The sequence below is a fragment of the Heterocephalus glaber genome, unplaced genomic scaffold (genome assembly GCF_053883595.1).
Source record: "Heterocephalus glaber isolate CG9 unplaced genomic scaffold, H.glaber_assembly_v1.0 deba00000594, whole genome shotgun sequence".
In the NCBI taxonomy this organism is placed as follows: Eukaryota; Metazoa; Chordata; class Mammalia; order Rodentia; family Bathyergidae; genus Heterocephalus; species Heterocephalus glaber.
Window position 1 is genome coordinate 34405571 of NW_028258151.1, and position 17803 is coordinate 34423373.

Consider the following 17803-nt stretch of genomic DNA (forward strand, 5'->3'; position numbering starts at 1 on the left):
TATGTGGGCAGGGAGGAAGTAGGTCCTGGGGATTGAACCCAAAGGCTTTCCACTGAGCTATATCCCCAGCCCTTTTTGTTTTATTTTGAGAAAATCCTCACTAGTTTGGCTAAATTGCCCAGGCTGGGCTCAAACTTCTGATTCTCTTGCCTCAGCCTCTCACAGTGCAGGGATTACAGTCCTAGGCCAAACCCAGTATACAATGTTTTTTGTTAAAGTTTCCAAGCAATTTTAGTTTATGAGTTACCACTACAGTTCATCTTAGAGGCTTACATATGAGAATTCCTTAGTTGTCTGAAAGATTAGGATTAGGGTTAGATAGCTCCTCTCTCACTATGTGTATGTGTCTGTGTTGCTTAGGATCAACCCTGGGATTCATGCATGCTAGGTAAACCTCTACCCAGCTCCTAGGTTCACTTTGTCCAAAAAACATAAAGCTGGGCTGGGGATTTAGCTCAGTGGTTTCGCTGCCTGCTGCGCAAGCGCAAGGACCCGAGTTCGATCGCCGGTACCAAAAAACCAAAAAAATTAAAGCCTCCAGTTTTCTATTTCTAATCCTACCTGTACAAAGAAAGTAGTAGAGACAAGTACACAGAGACAAAAACCAGAGCATGGCAGACTGGAAGGCAGGAAACTGGTAAAAAGGCAAGCAAAGAAACCAGCTCCCCATCCTGTCAGTGAGAGGCAATATATGAGCACACCTACTGTCTTAATATATCAATTTGTAAAAAGTGTGTTAAATAAAAGGCTAGCCTTCAGCTAAAGCAGTAAAAGAGAAAAAGGCTGAAAGTGGTTAGCACAGGCCTGTAATCCCAGTAGTTGGGAGGCTGAGGCAAGAAGATTGCCATGAGTTCGAGGCCAGCCTGGGCTACAGTTGAGTTCAAGGCCACCCTGAACTGCATAGAGAGACCCTCTTTCAAAAAAACCCTGATGCCCAGTCTGGACAATATAGCAATTTTTTTTTTTTTGGTATTAGGGATCAAACTCAGGACCTTGCACTTGCACAAGGCAGGTGGCAGCACCACTGAGCTAAATCCCCGGCCCAACAAGATAGCAATTTAACAAAATGATGTATCAAAATTTTAAAACAGTTGTGGTTTAGTGCAAAGGCCCTCGCATGGGGGTGGAGAGGAGGGAAACACTGAACCATTTAAGACTAAAATGTTTAAATTCTCATGGCAATCTAAGCACACTGCACATACTGTACATAAAACGTGTATTTAGAGGCTTAACTAGAAAATTCAAATGTGACATATGTGCAATGTGGGCGACAGCATTATTCTGGGAACTTTAACTTTAAAATCTTCCAACTTTTATTTACAGTCCTAAAGATGATGTAATAGAGTCTGAAGGTACAAGCTCAAGAAAATAGAGGTACAAAGAATATAAACAGAACCAAAGAGATAAAGACAAGGAGAAAATTCAGACTATCCAAAAAAAAACTTCTGAACATGGCTCTTCCCCACTGTGAATCAACACCTGTAAATAAAGATTTGAAACACAAGATTGGTAAAGAGGACATTTATCAAGATAGCACTTGGGACAAGCTTTAGTGTGGGCCCAGTGAAAAAGAGGACATGATCACAGACCAGACCGTCTGGCAAATGTGACAACCTAAAGAAAATGGTTTTCTGTCTTTTCTAGGAGCACCCAGAATAGGACTGGATAAATCAGGTGTGATGGCACACACCTATAATCCTAGCACTGACAGCCTGAGATGGGAAGATCCCAAGTTTCCACCTAGCCGGGGCAACTTAGTAAGACCATGTCTCAAAGTAAAAAATAAAAAAAAGGGAGGCAGGGGATGTAGCTCAGCGTGAAGGCCCTGGGTTCAATCTCCAGTATTCCCACCACTACCACCAAGAAAAGCTGTTTAGAATTAAGATGCAATATCCAAGCCCAGGAATGGCTGTGGGATACGGACAATGGAAGATAGGAACCAAATTTTAAGAAGAAAAACTAGGACTACAAACCTAGAAGGCAAGAGATGTCATTCATGTCATACCTCATAAAGGAACCAAATAAAGGTGGAACACCCAGCTCTCTCATCTACTAAATGACTGGTGGGAAAGTTACTTCCACACGAACTCAGGGAAATATGAAGAGGCTATCTGCCTTTAACCACATCTCCAGGCTACAGGTTATAGCTCACTGGTACAATACTTGCCTAGCATGCATGAGCCCTGGATTTTTTTTTTTTTTTTGGTACCAGAAAACGAATTGCGCTTGCGCAGCAGGCAGCGAAACCACTGAGCCAAATCCCCGGCCCAAGGCCTGGATTTTTCATTCCTAGCACCTAAAGAAAAAGCAAACAAACCCCCCTCCCCAAAATTTCTCTGCCACTTCTGTTAGGGTTAAATTATTCTTACTTTTCAATAAGCAAACAAGTAAATAATTTTGGTAAGGTACAAAAACAGCATCTTGTCAAAGCAATTAACAAATGTGACCATCTTCCTAGTTTTCTCAAAGAACTGCTGGAGCGAGACACTGAGTTTATACTGTTGATTAACAGTGGAAAAGTGGGTTGGGGGCAAGGTCCCGAGTTTGATCCCTGGTACCAAAAAAAAAAACAACAGTGGAGAAGTTATACTGCTATGTAACAGTTACAAATATGTATACAATTACTTCATCACTCCCATGAGACTGGGTCTCAATAAGCAAGAAAGGTACAAGAAAAGGGCACAGCATTTGAACTGAGAAGACTGGCAATCCAGTCCTGTTCTGCTCCTTAGAAGATAAATGTTCCTGGGGCCAGGGATGTAGTTCAGTGGTATAGTGCCTGCCTGGCAAGCACAAGGTTCTGAGTTTGATCCACACTACCAAAAAAAATAATAATAATAATTGTTCCAAATAAGTTACTGTCCTCATTGAGGTCACTAACCTGAGGCTTCCCTGCTACACAGTGGGGTTAAGCACCCACATCTCACCCTCCCTTGCTCTTTCCTGCCTGTGTTTTCTCTCAGGGTCACTGTGAGGTCGGAGAGAACCAGTTCTTTTCATTTCACTAAAATTTAACATACCTTATCAGGGAGAACTCTGTACTGTATAAGAATTTTTATGTGAAAAGTCACTAGTCAAATCAAGACCAAGAATAATAACTACATGTTTTAATAAATGAGGGGAAAATGCACTATAGATAAAGCCTGAGATTACAGATTTCTTTCAGAGCCATGCCATATCTAATGACTAAAATATCTGATTACCTTAATTGCCCTGAAAGTACAAGTCCTCGTGATCATGAAACAAATTCCTAACATTAAAAACTCAGCTACAGGGCTGGGGATTTAGCTCAGTGGCACTGCGCCTGCCTCGCCTGCCTCGAAAGCCCAAGGTTCAATCCCTGGTACCAGAAAACAAAAACAAAAACTCAGCTACATTTTCATTACAGTAGTCTCTAGTGTATTGAAATCAAGAAAGCAAAAGACTGCCAACAGCATTTTCACTAATTTTCTGGTAAGATAAAAATAAACATTAATATTGGACCCAAAGTCTCTATTTTTAGGTAAAGTCTTTGAGGAAAAAAAATCTGTGATTATAAGAAACTAAAGCTGGGTGTGGTGGCACATGCCTGTAATCTCATTTGGGAGGCTGAAGCAGGAGGATCACCATGAGTTCAAGGCCAGCCTGGGCTACACAGTGAGTTCAAGACCAGCCTAAAAACTAAACAGTGAAACCCTATCTCAAAACACACACACACAAAAAGGAAGAAACTAAATACATTCCTGTATATATTAGAAAACACATCTGTGCTCTGCCTCAATTAAAAGGTATAAGGCAGGAGAATCCTAAGTTCAAGAAGTTTGAGCTGGGGATTTAGCTCAGTGGTTTCCCTGCCTGCTGCACAAGGGCAAGGACCAGAGTTCAATCTCCAGTACCAAAAAAAAAAAGAAGTTTGAGGGGCCAGGATGTAGCTCCATGGTGCTTTGCCTGCCTGGAAAGCGCAAGGTCCTGAATTCGATCCCTGGCACCAGAAAAAAAAAAAAAGAAGAAGAAGAAGAAGTCTGAGTCCTGTCTGAAAAACTTCACAAGACTTTCTCAAAAATAAAAAATAAGGGTCAGGGATTTAGCTCAGTGGCACCACGCCTGCCTTGCAGGCACAAGGTCCTGAGTTTGATCCCTGGTACAAAAAATAAAAATAAAAATAAAAATAAAAATAAAAAAGGGTTGAGGATGTAGCTCAACATTACAGTGGGTTTGATCTCCAACACCCCAAGATAAAATAAAATAAACCACACCTGAAACACTCACTGGCAAGGGCATTAAAAGTGATGGGGGGCCGGGGATTTAGCTCAGTGGTTCCGGAACCTGCCTAGCAAGCACAAGGTCCCAAGTTCGATCCCCAGTACCAAAAAAAAAAAAAAAAAAAGTGATGGGCACACTGAGCAATGTGACATTCAAAAAATGGACCTAAAAATTCTTTTCTGATACACTTGTACAATTAATAATCACCAAAATAATGTTAGTTTTGAACTCAAACTCATTTTTGTATGGCTATGCATATGGTGAACAATGATGAAAGCATTCACAAATGCCCCACAAGAACATAAACTTGCCTACTTCATTTTGATTTTGCTTTTAAAATATTTTTGAAGGCCTTTTTTGATATTCTGGTTCACAACTGTCTCATCTTATTAAGCACATTATAAAGTTCTTTCATCTCAATATAGCATTTATCGGGCTGGGGATTTAGCTCAGTGGTTGCGCCACCTGTCTTGCAAGTGCAAAGACCCAAGTTCCATCCTTGGTATCAAAAAAAAAAGGGGGATCCAATTTTTCTTCTAGAAATATTACCATATAATATACAACTCTAGAAATACTAAAACCTGCTTTATTGGCTTTCTCTTGAAAATAACTAAATACATTGACGCCTTAAATACACACTTAAGGGTCAGTTTCAATGACTTAGATATGCTGCTCTTTCTTTCCAGACCGTATTTGTGTAAATTGTAGTACTGGTTAGTATTCTTCTAATTAAAACCTCAAAGTTCTCCAAACCTCAAGAAATCTGCCATGTGTAGACAAACACGACGTGATCCAGGGAGAGATGCCCCTGCCAGCTGAATGTGCTGCCACTCAGGCCCGGAACCAGAGCCCATGCTGCCAGAAGACACCTGAACAGGACAGAACAGCTGCTTCACAAGTCCACTCTGTGAATCTGCTTTGTTCAGAGAAATGAAGCAGTCAGAAGACAGAAGAAAACATTTTTCTACTTGCAAGCTTCCTGGAACAGAAATGAAGTTTTTCTGTACATCTTACTTAACCCAGAACAAGTACAACAGACAAATGAACATTAATAAATAAAAATTCCAGGGCCGGGGATTTAGCTCAGTGGCTCCGCCACCTACCTCGCAAGCGCAAGGACCTGAGTTCGATCCCCGGTACCAAAAAAAAAAAAAAAAAAAAAAAAATCCAGGTGATATCATAGTAGCCAATCTAGAACTTCAAACTATCCTAGGCCTGATCCAAATTAAGAGCTACAAAATACCTAAAAAAGATCAAGAAGTATCCTCGTGCTCATAAAAACCTTTCAATGATCTCAAATAATAAATAACTGAAAAGCCTAAATATAAATGCCACTAAGATAAACTATGTTGAAAAACAAATTCATAACTATTTGATAAAAGAGCAGCTTGAAATTTCTTTTTTATTTTTTATTTTTTTGGTACCAGGGATTGAACTCAGGACCTTGCGCTTGCAACGTAGGTGGCGGAACCACTGAGCTAAATTCCCGGCCCTGCAACTTGAAATTTTTAAAAATTTTATCGTAATTTTATTAATAAGACATAAATGGTTAGGGCCGGGGATTTAGCTCAGTGGTTCCACCACCTGCCTTGCAAGTGCAAGGACCCAAGTTCAATCCCCGATACCAAAAAAAAAAAAAAAGACATAAATGGTTAATGGACAGCCATCACCAACTTGAGCAGTCCGAAATTTGGAACCCAAAGGGAAAAGCAAAATGGCTATAAGTAACCAGGAAATCATGTCAGTTAAAAGCAGCCAAGAGACATCAAGACAGGTAGCAAAAATATTTTATCTCCTTTTACTATATTTACTCACCTATGCTTCCCTGTAGCAAATCTACATAGCTTTGTTTTGTACTTTTTTTTTTTTGAAACAAGGTCTCACTATGTATTTCAGGCTGGCCTTGAATTCCTGTCAATTCTCCTGCCTCAACCTCTCTGGGATTGATTACAGGTGTGGTGTGCGCCCTGTGGCCTATAGGAATCTGTTTTGAAATAGTTTCCCAAACCCAAATTAGTTCAGTAAAGAGGTTTGCAAGCTTTTTTAAAAATTGCACTTGTAAATGTATCCAAAGGCTTTTAAACAGAAACAGCATACAGGGCCAGAGATTTACCTCAGTGGTTCCGGCCCCTGCCTCAAAAGCACAAGGTCCGGAGTTTGATCCTCGGCACCAAAAACAAACAAACAAACAAAAAACAATGAATAAACATGGTGTCTTTCCATAATTATTTCTCACACATCTGAAAGAAGGAAGTAGGAGACAGGTGTAAGTAAGGACTTTCTGAACAGAACCCCAACGGGGTAAGAAAGAACACTGAGGGGGCGAGGTCCCCAGTTCAATCCCCGGTACTAAACAAAGAAAAAAACACCAGGCAATCTAGAGACAAAAAGGGGCCACCTAGACCAAAGGACACAAGAAGATCTAAACTCCTGGCGCTTTATTCATTCTTACTACTAGTTTACAATTTGCTTGGTTTGATTTAGAAAAGTGTATCTTGGCCCAGAAAAGCAAAAGAGCGCCGTCTGCCAGCAGTATCTGTCTTTCTCCAGGAAGCTATGGAAAACTGCCAAAATGAGGGTTATCTAGGACCCTCTGTTTTTGTTCACCAATACCCAATATGAAGTTCTAAGCTCACAGAGTTTTACAAAGCATTTATGGCACAATGTAAAGTTTACATTTTTTTTCTAAAAAACTCCTTGGAGCTTTAATGTACTCTATCTACCGAAGACAACTGGGCCAGGGATTTAGCTCAGTGGTGCTGTGCCTGCCTGGCAAGCGCAAGGTCCAGAGTTCTATGTATTCCTGGTACCAAAAAAAAAAAAAAAAAAAAACAATTACTTAAACTCATAGAATTTCAAATTGAAGCTTTCTTCCTGTTCCTACTCCTTAGCACTGAACTGTCTTAACAAACAGTCACCAAGTACCTACCCAGGCAAGTCCTGGTCTGCAACAGCATGGACTATTCATTCTCCTGCATGCACAACACTCAGCTCAGTGCCATTCATACCCTACATGAAGGCTTAATACTGTCTGTGTGGGTGTGTGCAATCATAAGTTAAATCCACATCAAGTAATGTCTTCTACGGCTTTCACCGTACAAATCTATTCCTCCTGGGTGTATACAAAATCCATTGTTCATTGCTAGTTCTTATCCCTTTTCAATTCTTGCTCATTAATATTAAAGAGAAATAGAAAAAAAATATTAAAGGGAAATTTTACATTTCTCTAGAATAAAGTCTTTCAACTAAAGAAAAACTGTATGACTACAGGAAGAAAAACAATCAAAATTAGAAGCAGTAGAACTAAACCATCTTTCTCAGAGCTTCCTTCTCTCCCTCATTAGCATTTCTGCAAAAGAAAACACTGATGCTCCTGTTACAGATCATTCATGAAGTAACTGATGACCCAGGACCAGACACCATCCATCCCCTGGGCACACAGCTACTCACAAACACCCTGGTTGAAGTCTCAACCACCATTCAATCCTTGCAATCCACTTAAGCCCAGTAACATTTTTTTAAGAGGAAAAAATCAGGAAACTAAAATAAATGTAGGGCCAGGGATTTGGCTCAGTGATGCTGGCGCCGGCTTCACAAGTGCAAGGTTCTGAGCTCAATCCTCGGTACCAATAGATAGATAGATAGATAGATAGATAGATAGATAGATAGATAGTAACTGGGCGTAAAAGCACATGCCTGTAGTCCCAGCATTTAAGAGGCTGAGGCAAGAGATCACGGTGAGTTCAAGGCCAGCCTGGGCTGACTCAAAAACAAAATAAAACAAATAAAACAAATATCTTACTTCACTAGAAATGAAGACCAAACTCATAAGCCTCACAAACAAACATTTCTTTAAAATGATGGCTCATTTATGTTTCCTATCTGAAATAGCAGTAATTTTATCGATCTTATATGCCTTTGAAAAAGTAGCAAGGCCAGGGATGTAGCTCACTACTGAAGCATCTATTTAGCTAACTGCAAAACAAAAATCAACAAAACCAAATACACTAGAATTAAAAAAAAAACGAACTAGTTCTAAGCCAAGCGTGGTGGCGCACATCTGTGATCCTAGCACTCGGGAGGCTGAGACAGGAGGATCACTGCAAGTTCGAGGCCAGCCTGCACTACATAGCAAGACTGTCTCAAAAACCATGAGGGACAGGGGGCAGCATCAGCAACAAAACTCTATTTGGCAAAGCACTAACGAGAAGCATTCTATATACTAAAAGCAACAACACAGGCAACTGTTTACACTGCTGACAAACCATAATCACCAGCAACCTTACTGTGGCAGGGAGGGGGCGCCCAGAGGGGGCGGCCCTGGGGAAATGGGGGTGTACTAGGCACAGAACCTCAAAGTGCTGGTTATATTCCCAGCTTTTTTCTTTTGAAACAGAGTATCAAATCATAAGTTACTTCGACATATACAAATCAATAAATGTAATACACTATTTAAAAAAATACATAAGTTACCCAAGCTGGACTGGACCTTGTGATCCTCCTGCCTCAGCTCACAGAGTAATTAGAACTACAGGTGTGCACAACCACATTTGGCTCCCACCAGCTTTCTGGTTGGCTCTGAGGAAACTGCTGGGGAAAAGTGACAACCTTCCAAAGAGCTATGATCTTTGACATAATTATTCTAAAATTAAATTTAAAAAGAGCTATGAAGTGCTGTATACTCAATCTTATTTAAAGCTCTTTAGGTTTTAAATAACTGAAACCTTCAAGCTAGCTTAAGCAAAAACTAGAATTAATCAACAGAACAGAGCATCTCATTTGAGATTATGTGCCCTGAATTCTATTAATTCGGGTGACCTATTCCCTAAAAACTTGAAACTCAGTTCCAATTCAAATTCCTAAGCGTTTCTGATTTGCCCAGGAAACAATACTTGTTAAGAAACAAGGCTGTTTCCATCCTCAAGAAGCTTAAAATCTCCTGAGCTAGGTGTGGTGGCATACACCTGTGATCCCAGCACTAGAGAGGCTGAGGCAGGAGGATTGCCATATGAAATCAGACTGGGCTACACAGTGAATTCAAGGCCAGCTTGACCTATGTAATGAGACCCTGTCTCAAAAAAAATCAATTAATAATTAAATAAAAAAATAAATAAAAGCATCTTAAAATAAGCTTGTATTGGGGTGCACACCTGTAATCCCAGTACTCTGGGAGGCTGAGCCCAGCCTGGGCACTTGATAACTTATCAAGACCCTGTCTTAAAACAAAAGAAAAAAAAGAAAAAGAGCTGGGGATGTAGCTCAGTGCAAAGGCCCTGAGTGGTTCAATCCACAAAACCACCACCACCAGAAAAAAAGGAAGAAAGGAAGGAAGGAAGCAAGGAAGCCAGCCCTCACTGAAGTGAAAAAAAGATGTTATTAAAACAAAAAACTAACACTAAATCACATCCTGTAAGATAGTACTGGAATGAATAAATGGAAAAGCTTCATAAAGAAGGCTAGCTGTGACAAACAGGAAGTGAAAACAGGGGCAAGGAAGGACTAAAAACTCCTGAATAAAATGCAATCCTTGCTCCTCTTACTCTAAGCACCTGAGAAGTAAGTCTTTCACCAGAGAAACAGCTCCCAGTGAAAAATCCTCGACGAAAGTCCGTCATAAGGCTCACGACCACAAAGCAGTCCTGCTGCATCACGTAGCAATCACCAGCCAGCTGACGGTGTTCAAGCTGTCACCATCACCTTGACTTAATTTCACGCTGCCTGGTGAAATAAAACTCTCGCTCAGACAGCACTGGAATCAGGCAAGTGGCCCCTGAGTGACACAGGTATTTCTCACTGTTAATTCCCACACAATCCAGCATGGTGAATTAGTAGCAGCCTCACCCGGACAGACAATTCCTCCAGGAAGAAAGAAACACTAACTAAGCTGTGTGACTGCAGTGTGGGGGAAGGGGACTGGCACGGAAAAGAATGTTTCCCACACACAAAAGGGACAAGCACAAAGAAACTGGAAAAAGCCTACAGTAAATTATCTGGGCAAAACAAACTGGCAAAAACATAATAGATGTCCAAATAATACTGGGTAAAACAAAAAGTCTACTCACAGCAGACTAGTAGTACCCCACAATATCACCAACTATCCTATTCCTGCACTCACTCCAAGAACCTGTTTCAATCTCACAGGAAACAGGTAAAAGAACAAAAAGAAAGTGGTGAGAGTTTCTAATTTAGTGATCCCTCTGCTGAAGGACAGCAATGTTATATAAATCAAAATTAGTGATCTTTCAAAATTAAAAATGTAACACTACAAAATTTAAAAACTCTGGAACCAAGACTTGTAAACTCCCAAAGAAAAAACATTTCCCCTCAAAAATAAAGTTTTAGCCGGGGATTTAGCTCAGTGATTCCGCCGCCTGCCTCGCAAGTACAAGGTCTCAAGTTTGATCCCCGGTACCCAAAAAATAAATAAATAAATACAGTTTTAGCAGAGTGCTCACTTGGCAAGGAAGGTGAAGCCAGTCACCTCCATCCTGCCCAGCAGAACACAGCCGTCCAAAGGCAGCGCGCGCTCCTTTCCAGCCTGAACTCACCCCTCTCACCCATGCCACTTTCCACACCACAGGGGCAAAGCTGCTCTGAGAACAAGTCCATTTCCTGTACAGCAGGGACAAAGTCGGCGCCTCATCACACAGAATGCCACGCCACTCTGACGTAAACACTCTAAAGCAGTCCGTCCCTCTTAATTAGGCTTTCTCAGCCCTTCAGGAAACAGTCTGCTGATTTTAATATAACTTTTCATTTTTATGAGATGCATGTTCTCTGTATAAAAATCAGAAAATAATAAATATGAAGGAGAAAATATTATCCTTATCCTAGTGCCTAGAGAGAATTTTGGTATTTACCCTTCTAGCTTGTGAAAAAGTTTTTAAAATAAGAAAGATCCTTAGCAGAAAGAATATGGAAAATCACTATAGTTTATGGTGGATATAAAATTCTGCAAAAGTTTAGAACTGCAGAATTCACTGAAGTTTAAAATAAATACACGCCATTTCTACAGCACAACAAAGGTTTAAAAATTACTACAAAACAGTTACACAACAAAAATCTCTAGTTTAAGCAAGGTCTAGTATATGTGCTGCTGAAGCAAGCACAGCAAGTTCTAATAGTCCACTTCATGACAAAGACAAGGTTACAAATTTTTAAAAAATCTTATCAAGAAAATTGTCTTTACCTGGGCATGGTGGCACTCGCCTGTGATCCCTACCCTGGGAGGCTGAGGCAGAAGGATCTCTAGTTCAAGGCCAGCCTGGGCTACATAGTGAGTTTAAGGCTAGACAACTACATAGTGAGACCCTGTCTCAAAAAAAAAAAAATCTTCCATCAGTTCAGAGACTTTCTCCAACTCTAATCATCTAATTAAACTAAGAAGAGATTCAGGTGTCCTTTACTAGAAATTCAACATATTCATCTCTATTTTCTCATTTTCTTTGAACTCAGAAGCCTCCTATCAACAGATTCTCACATGAAGTAGAGAAAAATGAAGATAAACATAGGAAACCACATTACCAGGTATTTCTTCTACAAGGGGCAATGAGCCAAAAGGTTCTGTGGAGAAGAATGCCTTGTTTAGCAATATATTTCAGATACATGAATTGGACTTTAGGAAACAATCTTATCCTTTAGCCATACAAGACCAGGAAAATGCAAAACAAAACACACCCAAAAGGGGAAGTCACAGGAACACTCAGCTCAGCAGCTCCTGCCCTAGCATGGTGCTGCTGGGCGCTTGCTGGTTCTCTGTTCTACCTGGCAGAGCTGCACTCCTGCCCAAGAGGTCAGCAGTCTGCCCACCTGCTGGAACAGACGCCAATGAAGCAGCGCTGTCACTGTCCAGCCAGGTCCCACCTCACCTGACCACAGGATCTGTGCCTCTGCTGGGAAGACAGGGAGACGGCCCAGACTGTTAGGGCCACAGTGGTGACACCAACCTTTAAACCCAAGGCAACAAGCTGCCACAGCCACGCTCTCCAGACTGAATTTATAAACCCCTTCCACAGAACATGTCATTCTTTCAATTTACAAGTTTCCATTCTAAGGATTAAACAACCAACTGACCCATAGCATTGCACATCTGTAATCCCAGCTACCTGGGAAACAGAGGCAGGAGGACTGTAGGCTGGAAGACAGTTTGGGCTGGGGATGTAGCTGAACACTACCTGAGTTCAAGTCCCAGCAGCGTGCGCGCACGCACACACACAGTTTCCACAGCCAAAGAACCAACTCTCAATTATAGTTAAGTCTAATTCCCTGGACTTATTATCCTAGTTTTAATTGTATTTTACTTGCCTGTACCATTTCAGTGTACCATAGCACCTCTAGTGAAAAGGTGCAAGTAAATGCAGTATTATAGTAACAGCAATCAATTTTGGTTTTGGTTTGAGACAGGGTCTCATACAGGGCTGGGATTAAAGGTGTGCACCACTGTGCCAGACCTATAGGAATCAACTTTGGAATCTGTTAGAAATTCTACTCCAAAAGGCTACAAAGTCAATTCCTGGTTCTTTTTTAAAATTTTATTTTGAGACAGAGTCTTGCTGTATTACCTAGCCTGGCCTAGGACCCTGTAGTCCTCCTGCCTCAACCTCCAAAATAGCTAGGATTACAGGCTTGGCCCACCACACCCAGCTCAAATTAAATAGCTGAAATACCTGAACTCTGATGATACAATCTATTTCTAACTATTGCCAAAAATAATCAAGAATCTGAGAACATTTTAAATAATCAGAGAATGGTTCACCTTGTTTTTATTTTTTTTGGTGCTTGCAAGGCAGGCACCAGAACCACTGAGCTAAATCCCCCGGCCCTCATGTTGTTTTGAGAAAAAGATATTCTATCTTCCCAACACTTAAAAAAAGTCCTGCCAGGCATGGTGGTCCACGCTTGTAATCTCAGTACTAGGAAGGCTGAGGCAGGATTGCCACAAGTGAGTTCAAGGCCAACTTGAACTCAGAGGGAGACTGTCTCAAAACAAAACACATACAAAAATAAATAAAAGTCCTATGTGTTAAATACCACGAGAGCTGTAAGACTTCTTTGGGACCCTGAGTTGACTGAATATTTCCATGTCCTGAGAATTAATATTAATTTCTTTTATTACTAAAAATGTTGAATTCCTCAGGAGGCATGATCCAAAAGGCAAAGAGGGCCAGGCACAGTGGGGCACACCTACAAAATGGGAGGCTGAGGCAGGATGATAACTAAGAGTTCAGGGCTAGCCTGGGGTACCTAATGAGTTTAAGGCCAGTCTGGACTACAAAGTGAGACCCTGTCTCAAAAAAACAAAACAAAAAGAAGCTGTACAAAGATTGGCAATTATGATTAGAAATTAAAATGACATTATAAACTGTGATATGGGTTCCTGCATAAGATTCTGTGTACTGACCTGTCTGAATTTTCAGAAGTTTTAATGACAGTGGACATTCCCCCATGATTGGCAATCCTTAGAGCAGGAATGCTAATAAAGTCCATAATCTTTACAGAACTATAAAAGAAGGCAAGAGAGCAAAGTGAAGGCGACGTTCCTGATGGGAGAAGCAGAGCAAAGTTGCCGTACAATGGACTGAGGTCTTAGCATGCATGGTAGGTCAACTGTAATCCCAGCACTCTGGGGGCTGATGCAGGAGGATCACAAGTTTCTGCCCAGTCTGAGCAGCTTAGACCTGTCTCAAAAGAATAAAAAAAGGACTGGGGAGCTGGGTGTGGTGCCACACACCTGTAATCCCAGCACTCAGGGAGGCTGAGGCAGGAGGATAGCTGAGAGTTCCAGGCCAGCCTGGGCTATGTAGTGAGTTCAGGGCCAGCGTGAACTACAAAGGGAGACCCTGCCTCAAAAAAACAAAACAAAACAAACAAACAAAAAAAGGACTGGGGATGTAGCTCAACAAAGAGGCGCTAGGTTCAATCCCCAGTACCAAAAATAAAACAGGGTTGGGGGGATGGGGTCCTGACACATGCTACAAAATTCATGGACCCTGAAAGCAACACAGTAGGTGAAAGGGTAAGAAAGTACTGTATGATTCCAGCTACAAGAAACCCAGAGAAGCAAATTTACAGAGATAATGTAAATTGGAGGCTAACCAGAGCCTGGAGGCAAGGGAAGACAAGAGTTAATGCTTACTGGTTACAGAGTTTCTATTTCTATTTGATGAAACATTTTTGGAAAGATAATGGTGATGATTCCATAACTGTAATTAGTGCCATTGAATTGTACACCTAAAAATGGATGAAAATCATACAACCAATAAGGGGCTACTACCCAAAAAATAACTCTTATAACTCAACAATAAAAAAAAAAATACACTATATATATTTTTGCAGTGATGGGGATCAAACTCAGGGCTTTGTATGGACGAGGCAAGTGCTCTACCACTGAGTTACATCCCCAGCTCAAATAAGCCGATTTAAAAATGGGCAAGGGCCAGGGATTTAGCTCAGTGGTTCCACTGTCTGCCTTGCAAGCGAAAGGTCCTGAGTTCGATCCCCAGTACCAAAAAATAAAATAAAATAAAAATGGGCAAAGGGCCAGGCATGGTGGCACACGCATGGAATACCAAGCCCAGGGAGGCTGAGGCAAGAGGATCGCTGCTAGAGTAGTTCAAGGCCAACACAAACTACACAGTGAGACCCTGTCTCAAAAGGCGGGGGGGGGGGGGGGGGGGGGGACACACCAAGGAGCTGGAGCTGGTTGTGGTGGCACACCCCTGTGATTCCAGCACTTCAGGGAGGCTGAGGCTGGAGGATCACCACGAGCTCCAGGCTATGCTGGGCTACTACATGGTGAGTTCAAGGCCAGCCTGGACCACATGGTGAGACCCTCTCTCAAAAAAAAACAAAATAAGCCCCCCACCCCAAAAGGAGGTAGGGAGAAACTGAAACTTGTGCACAGTTGGTGGGATTATAAAGACTGTAAAGTAGGGCCAGGGATTTAGCTCAGTGGTGCCTCCGCCTGCCACACAAGCACAAGGTCCCAAGTTCATTCCCCTGTAAAGTGGCACAAATACTATGAAAAAGCAGCTGGAGAGTTGTTCAAGTAGCCCCACTTTTGGATATATACATACAAGTTGAGCAGCCCTCCTCTGAGAATGCTAGGGCTGGAGATTTAGCTCAGCAGCACAGCAACTTCCTGGCAGGCTTGAGGTCCTCAGTTCAATCCCAGGTACCCCCTCACTCACAAAAAGAAACCCAAAATGCTATAAAATGTAATCTTTTGGGGGAGCCTAGGATTCGAACCCTGGGACGCTTTTACCACTCAGCTATAAATCTCTAGTTTGGGGGGCTTTTTTGGTACCAGGAATTGGACTCAGGGCCTTGCATTTGCCAGGCAGGTACTATGCTACTGAGCTATATTCCCGGCCCCTTTTGTTTTTTCTTTTTGAAAGTGTCTCCTCGATACGCTTAAGTAAAATAAACAGGACACACATGTGTAAATACCGAATAGTTTCTCTAGTGTGAGAAACTGAAAGTGTAAATAAGGACTAAAAGGTATAATAGATAATGTGAAATACGAAGAAAAGGGGCAAAGGAGAGGGGGAAGTGGGAGGGGTAGGGGAAAGAAAAGAGGGGAATGGAATTAATATGAGAAAATAGAAAAATGGAAACAAAGTCTTTGTAAATAGGGAGGGATGGGGGCTGGGAATTTAGCTCAATGGTTTGGCCGCCTGCCCTGCAAGTGCAAGAACCCAGGTTCGATCCCCGGTACAAAAAAAAGGTGGCAGGGCCAGAAATTTAGCTCAGTCGCACTGCACCTTCCTGGCAAGCACAAGGTCCTGAGTTCGATCCTCAGTACCAAGAAAAATAAAGTTAAAAGAGTTGCAGATATAGCTCACCACTCCCTAGGTTTCATCCCTCAGTACCACACAGAAAATGAAAAACCAGAAAAGTATGCCTGTAACCCCAGCACTCTGAAAGGCTGAGACAAAAGGATCCCAAGTTGAAGTTCTTCCTGAGCCTAATTAGCACTTTGGTGAGACCCTGCCTCAGAAAAGGGAAGAGAGGTACTGAAGATAGAGCTCACGCCACAAAAATAAACGGTTTTTTAAAAGGGCTTGGAATGTGGCTCAGCAAGGCCCAGCTGCAATCTACAACACCACGGGGGCAGGGGAGGGGGCCCCTCAGTGGTAGAGCACGATGTGCAAGTCCCTGCGTTTAACCCCCAGTATGGGGTAAAAAGTTACCAGGGGCTGAAGGAAGGAGGAAAAAGGAGAGTTCTGTTTTTGAGACAGGGTCTTGCTATGTATTCCAGGCTGGCCTCAAACTTTCGATCCTTCTGCCTCAGCTTCCCAAGTGCTGGGATTACAGTCATGCACCATCACACCCGACTGAAAGGGCAGTTCTTTAATGAATAAAGTTTCATATACACAAGACCTTTTCAGACTTCTGGAAAACTGTTTCTTAAAAATGTGAATGCAATTAATGCCACAGAACTGTACACCTAAAAATGGCTAAAATGGTAAATTCTGTCATGTGTTTTCTACCACCATAAAAATTTTTTAAGGCTGGAGATTTAGCTCAGTGGCACTGCACCTGCCTGGTACGCTCAAGGTCCTGAGTTCGATCCCCGGTACCAAAAAAAAAATTTTTTTTAAGCAATCAGATATTGGGTGTGTGCCTATAGTCCAGCTACTCAGGAAGCTGAGGCATGAGGATCACTTGAGCCCAGGAGTTCAAGTTCAGCCTGGGTAACACGTTAAGACCCAGTCTCAAAATAAATAAATGGTGGCACACCCCTGAAATCCCAGCACTCTGGGAAGCTAAGACAGGAAAATCACAAGTTTGACCCCAGCATGAGCAATTTAGTGAGCTCCTGTATCGAGAACAATGTTTAAGTGGGCCAGGGATTTAGCTCAGTGGTTCCCCCACCTGCCTCAAAAGCCCAAGGTTCCAAATTCAATCCCTGGTACCAAAACAAACAAAACAATAAAAACAATGTTTAAGTCAAGAGTGGTTGTGCACTCCTGTGATCCCAGCACTCAGGAGGGTAAGGCAGGAGGACTGCTTCAAGTTTGAGGCCAGCCTGGGCTACATAGTGAGTTCAAGGCCAGCCTGAATTACACAGCAAGATCCTCTTTCAAAAAAACAAAACAAAATTTAAAGGGCTGAAGGTGTTGCTCAGGTTGAAGGCCCCTGAGTTCACCCTCAGTGTCAAAAAATAAATCCCAGCACTCAGGAGGCTGAGGCAGGAGGATTGCTGTGAGTTCAAGGCCAACCTGTGCTACACAGTGAGACACTGTTTCAAAAAATTTTTAAGAAATCAAATTTTTAAAAAAATAGGCCAGGGTGATGGTGCACACCTGTAGTCTCAGTACTCGGGAAGGCAGGAGGATCGCCTGTACTTCACAGCCAGCCTGGGCTACCCAGTGAGTATCTGTCTCAAAAGAAAACCATAAAAAATGGCCAAATGAGAAATCTTGTTACTTTTTGTTTGTTTTTGCAGTTCTAGGGATCAAATGAAGAACTTCACACATGCTAGGCAATCACTCTACTGAGCTACCCCCAGTCTAACAATTTCTTCTAATTAACCATATAGTGAAACCATCAAATTTTA

At 41.9% G+C, this 17803-nt stretch overlaps 1 protein-coding gene across 18 annotated transcripts in view; it reads right to left on the reverse strand.

Moving 5' to 3' along the window:
• Celf1 (CUGBP Elav-like family member 1) overlaps positions 1–17803 on the reverse strand; it is an 81785-nt gene that overhangs the window by 61098 nt on the left and 2884 nt on the right. Inside the window, exon 1 of one of the 18 annotated variants that reach the window (XM_087205088.1) lies at positions 4996–5375. The exons of the other annotated variants lie outside the window; for them this stretch is intronic. Coding sequence (XP_087061214.1) covers positions 4996–5096 — 101 coding nt within the window. The 5' untranslated portion in view covers positions 5097–5375. Of the gene's footprint in view, positions 1–4995; positions 5376–17803 lie in introns of those variants that run through there. 18 annotated transcript variants of the gene reach the window in all.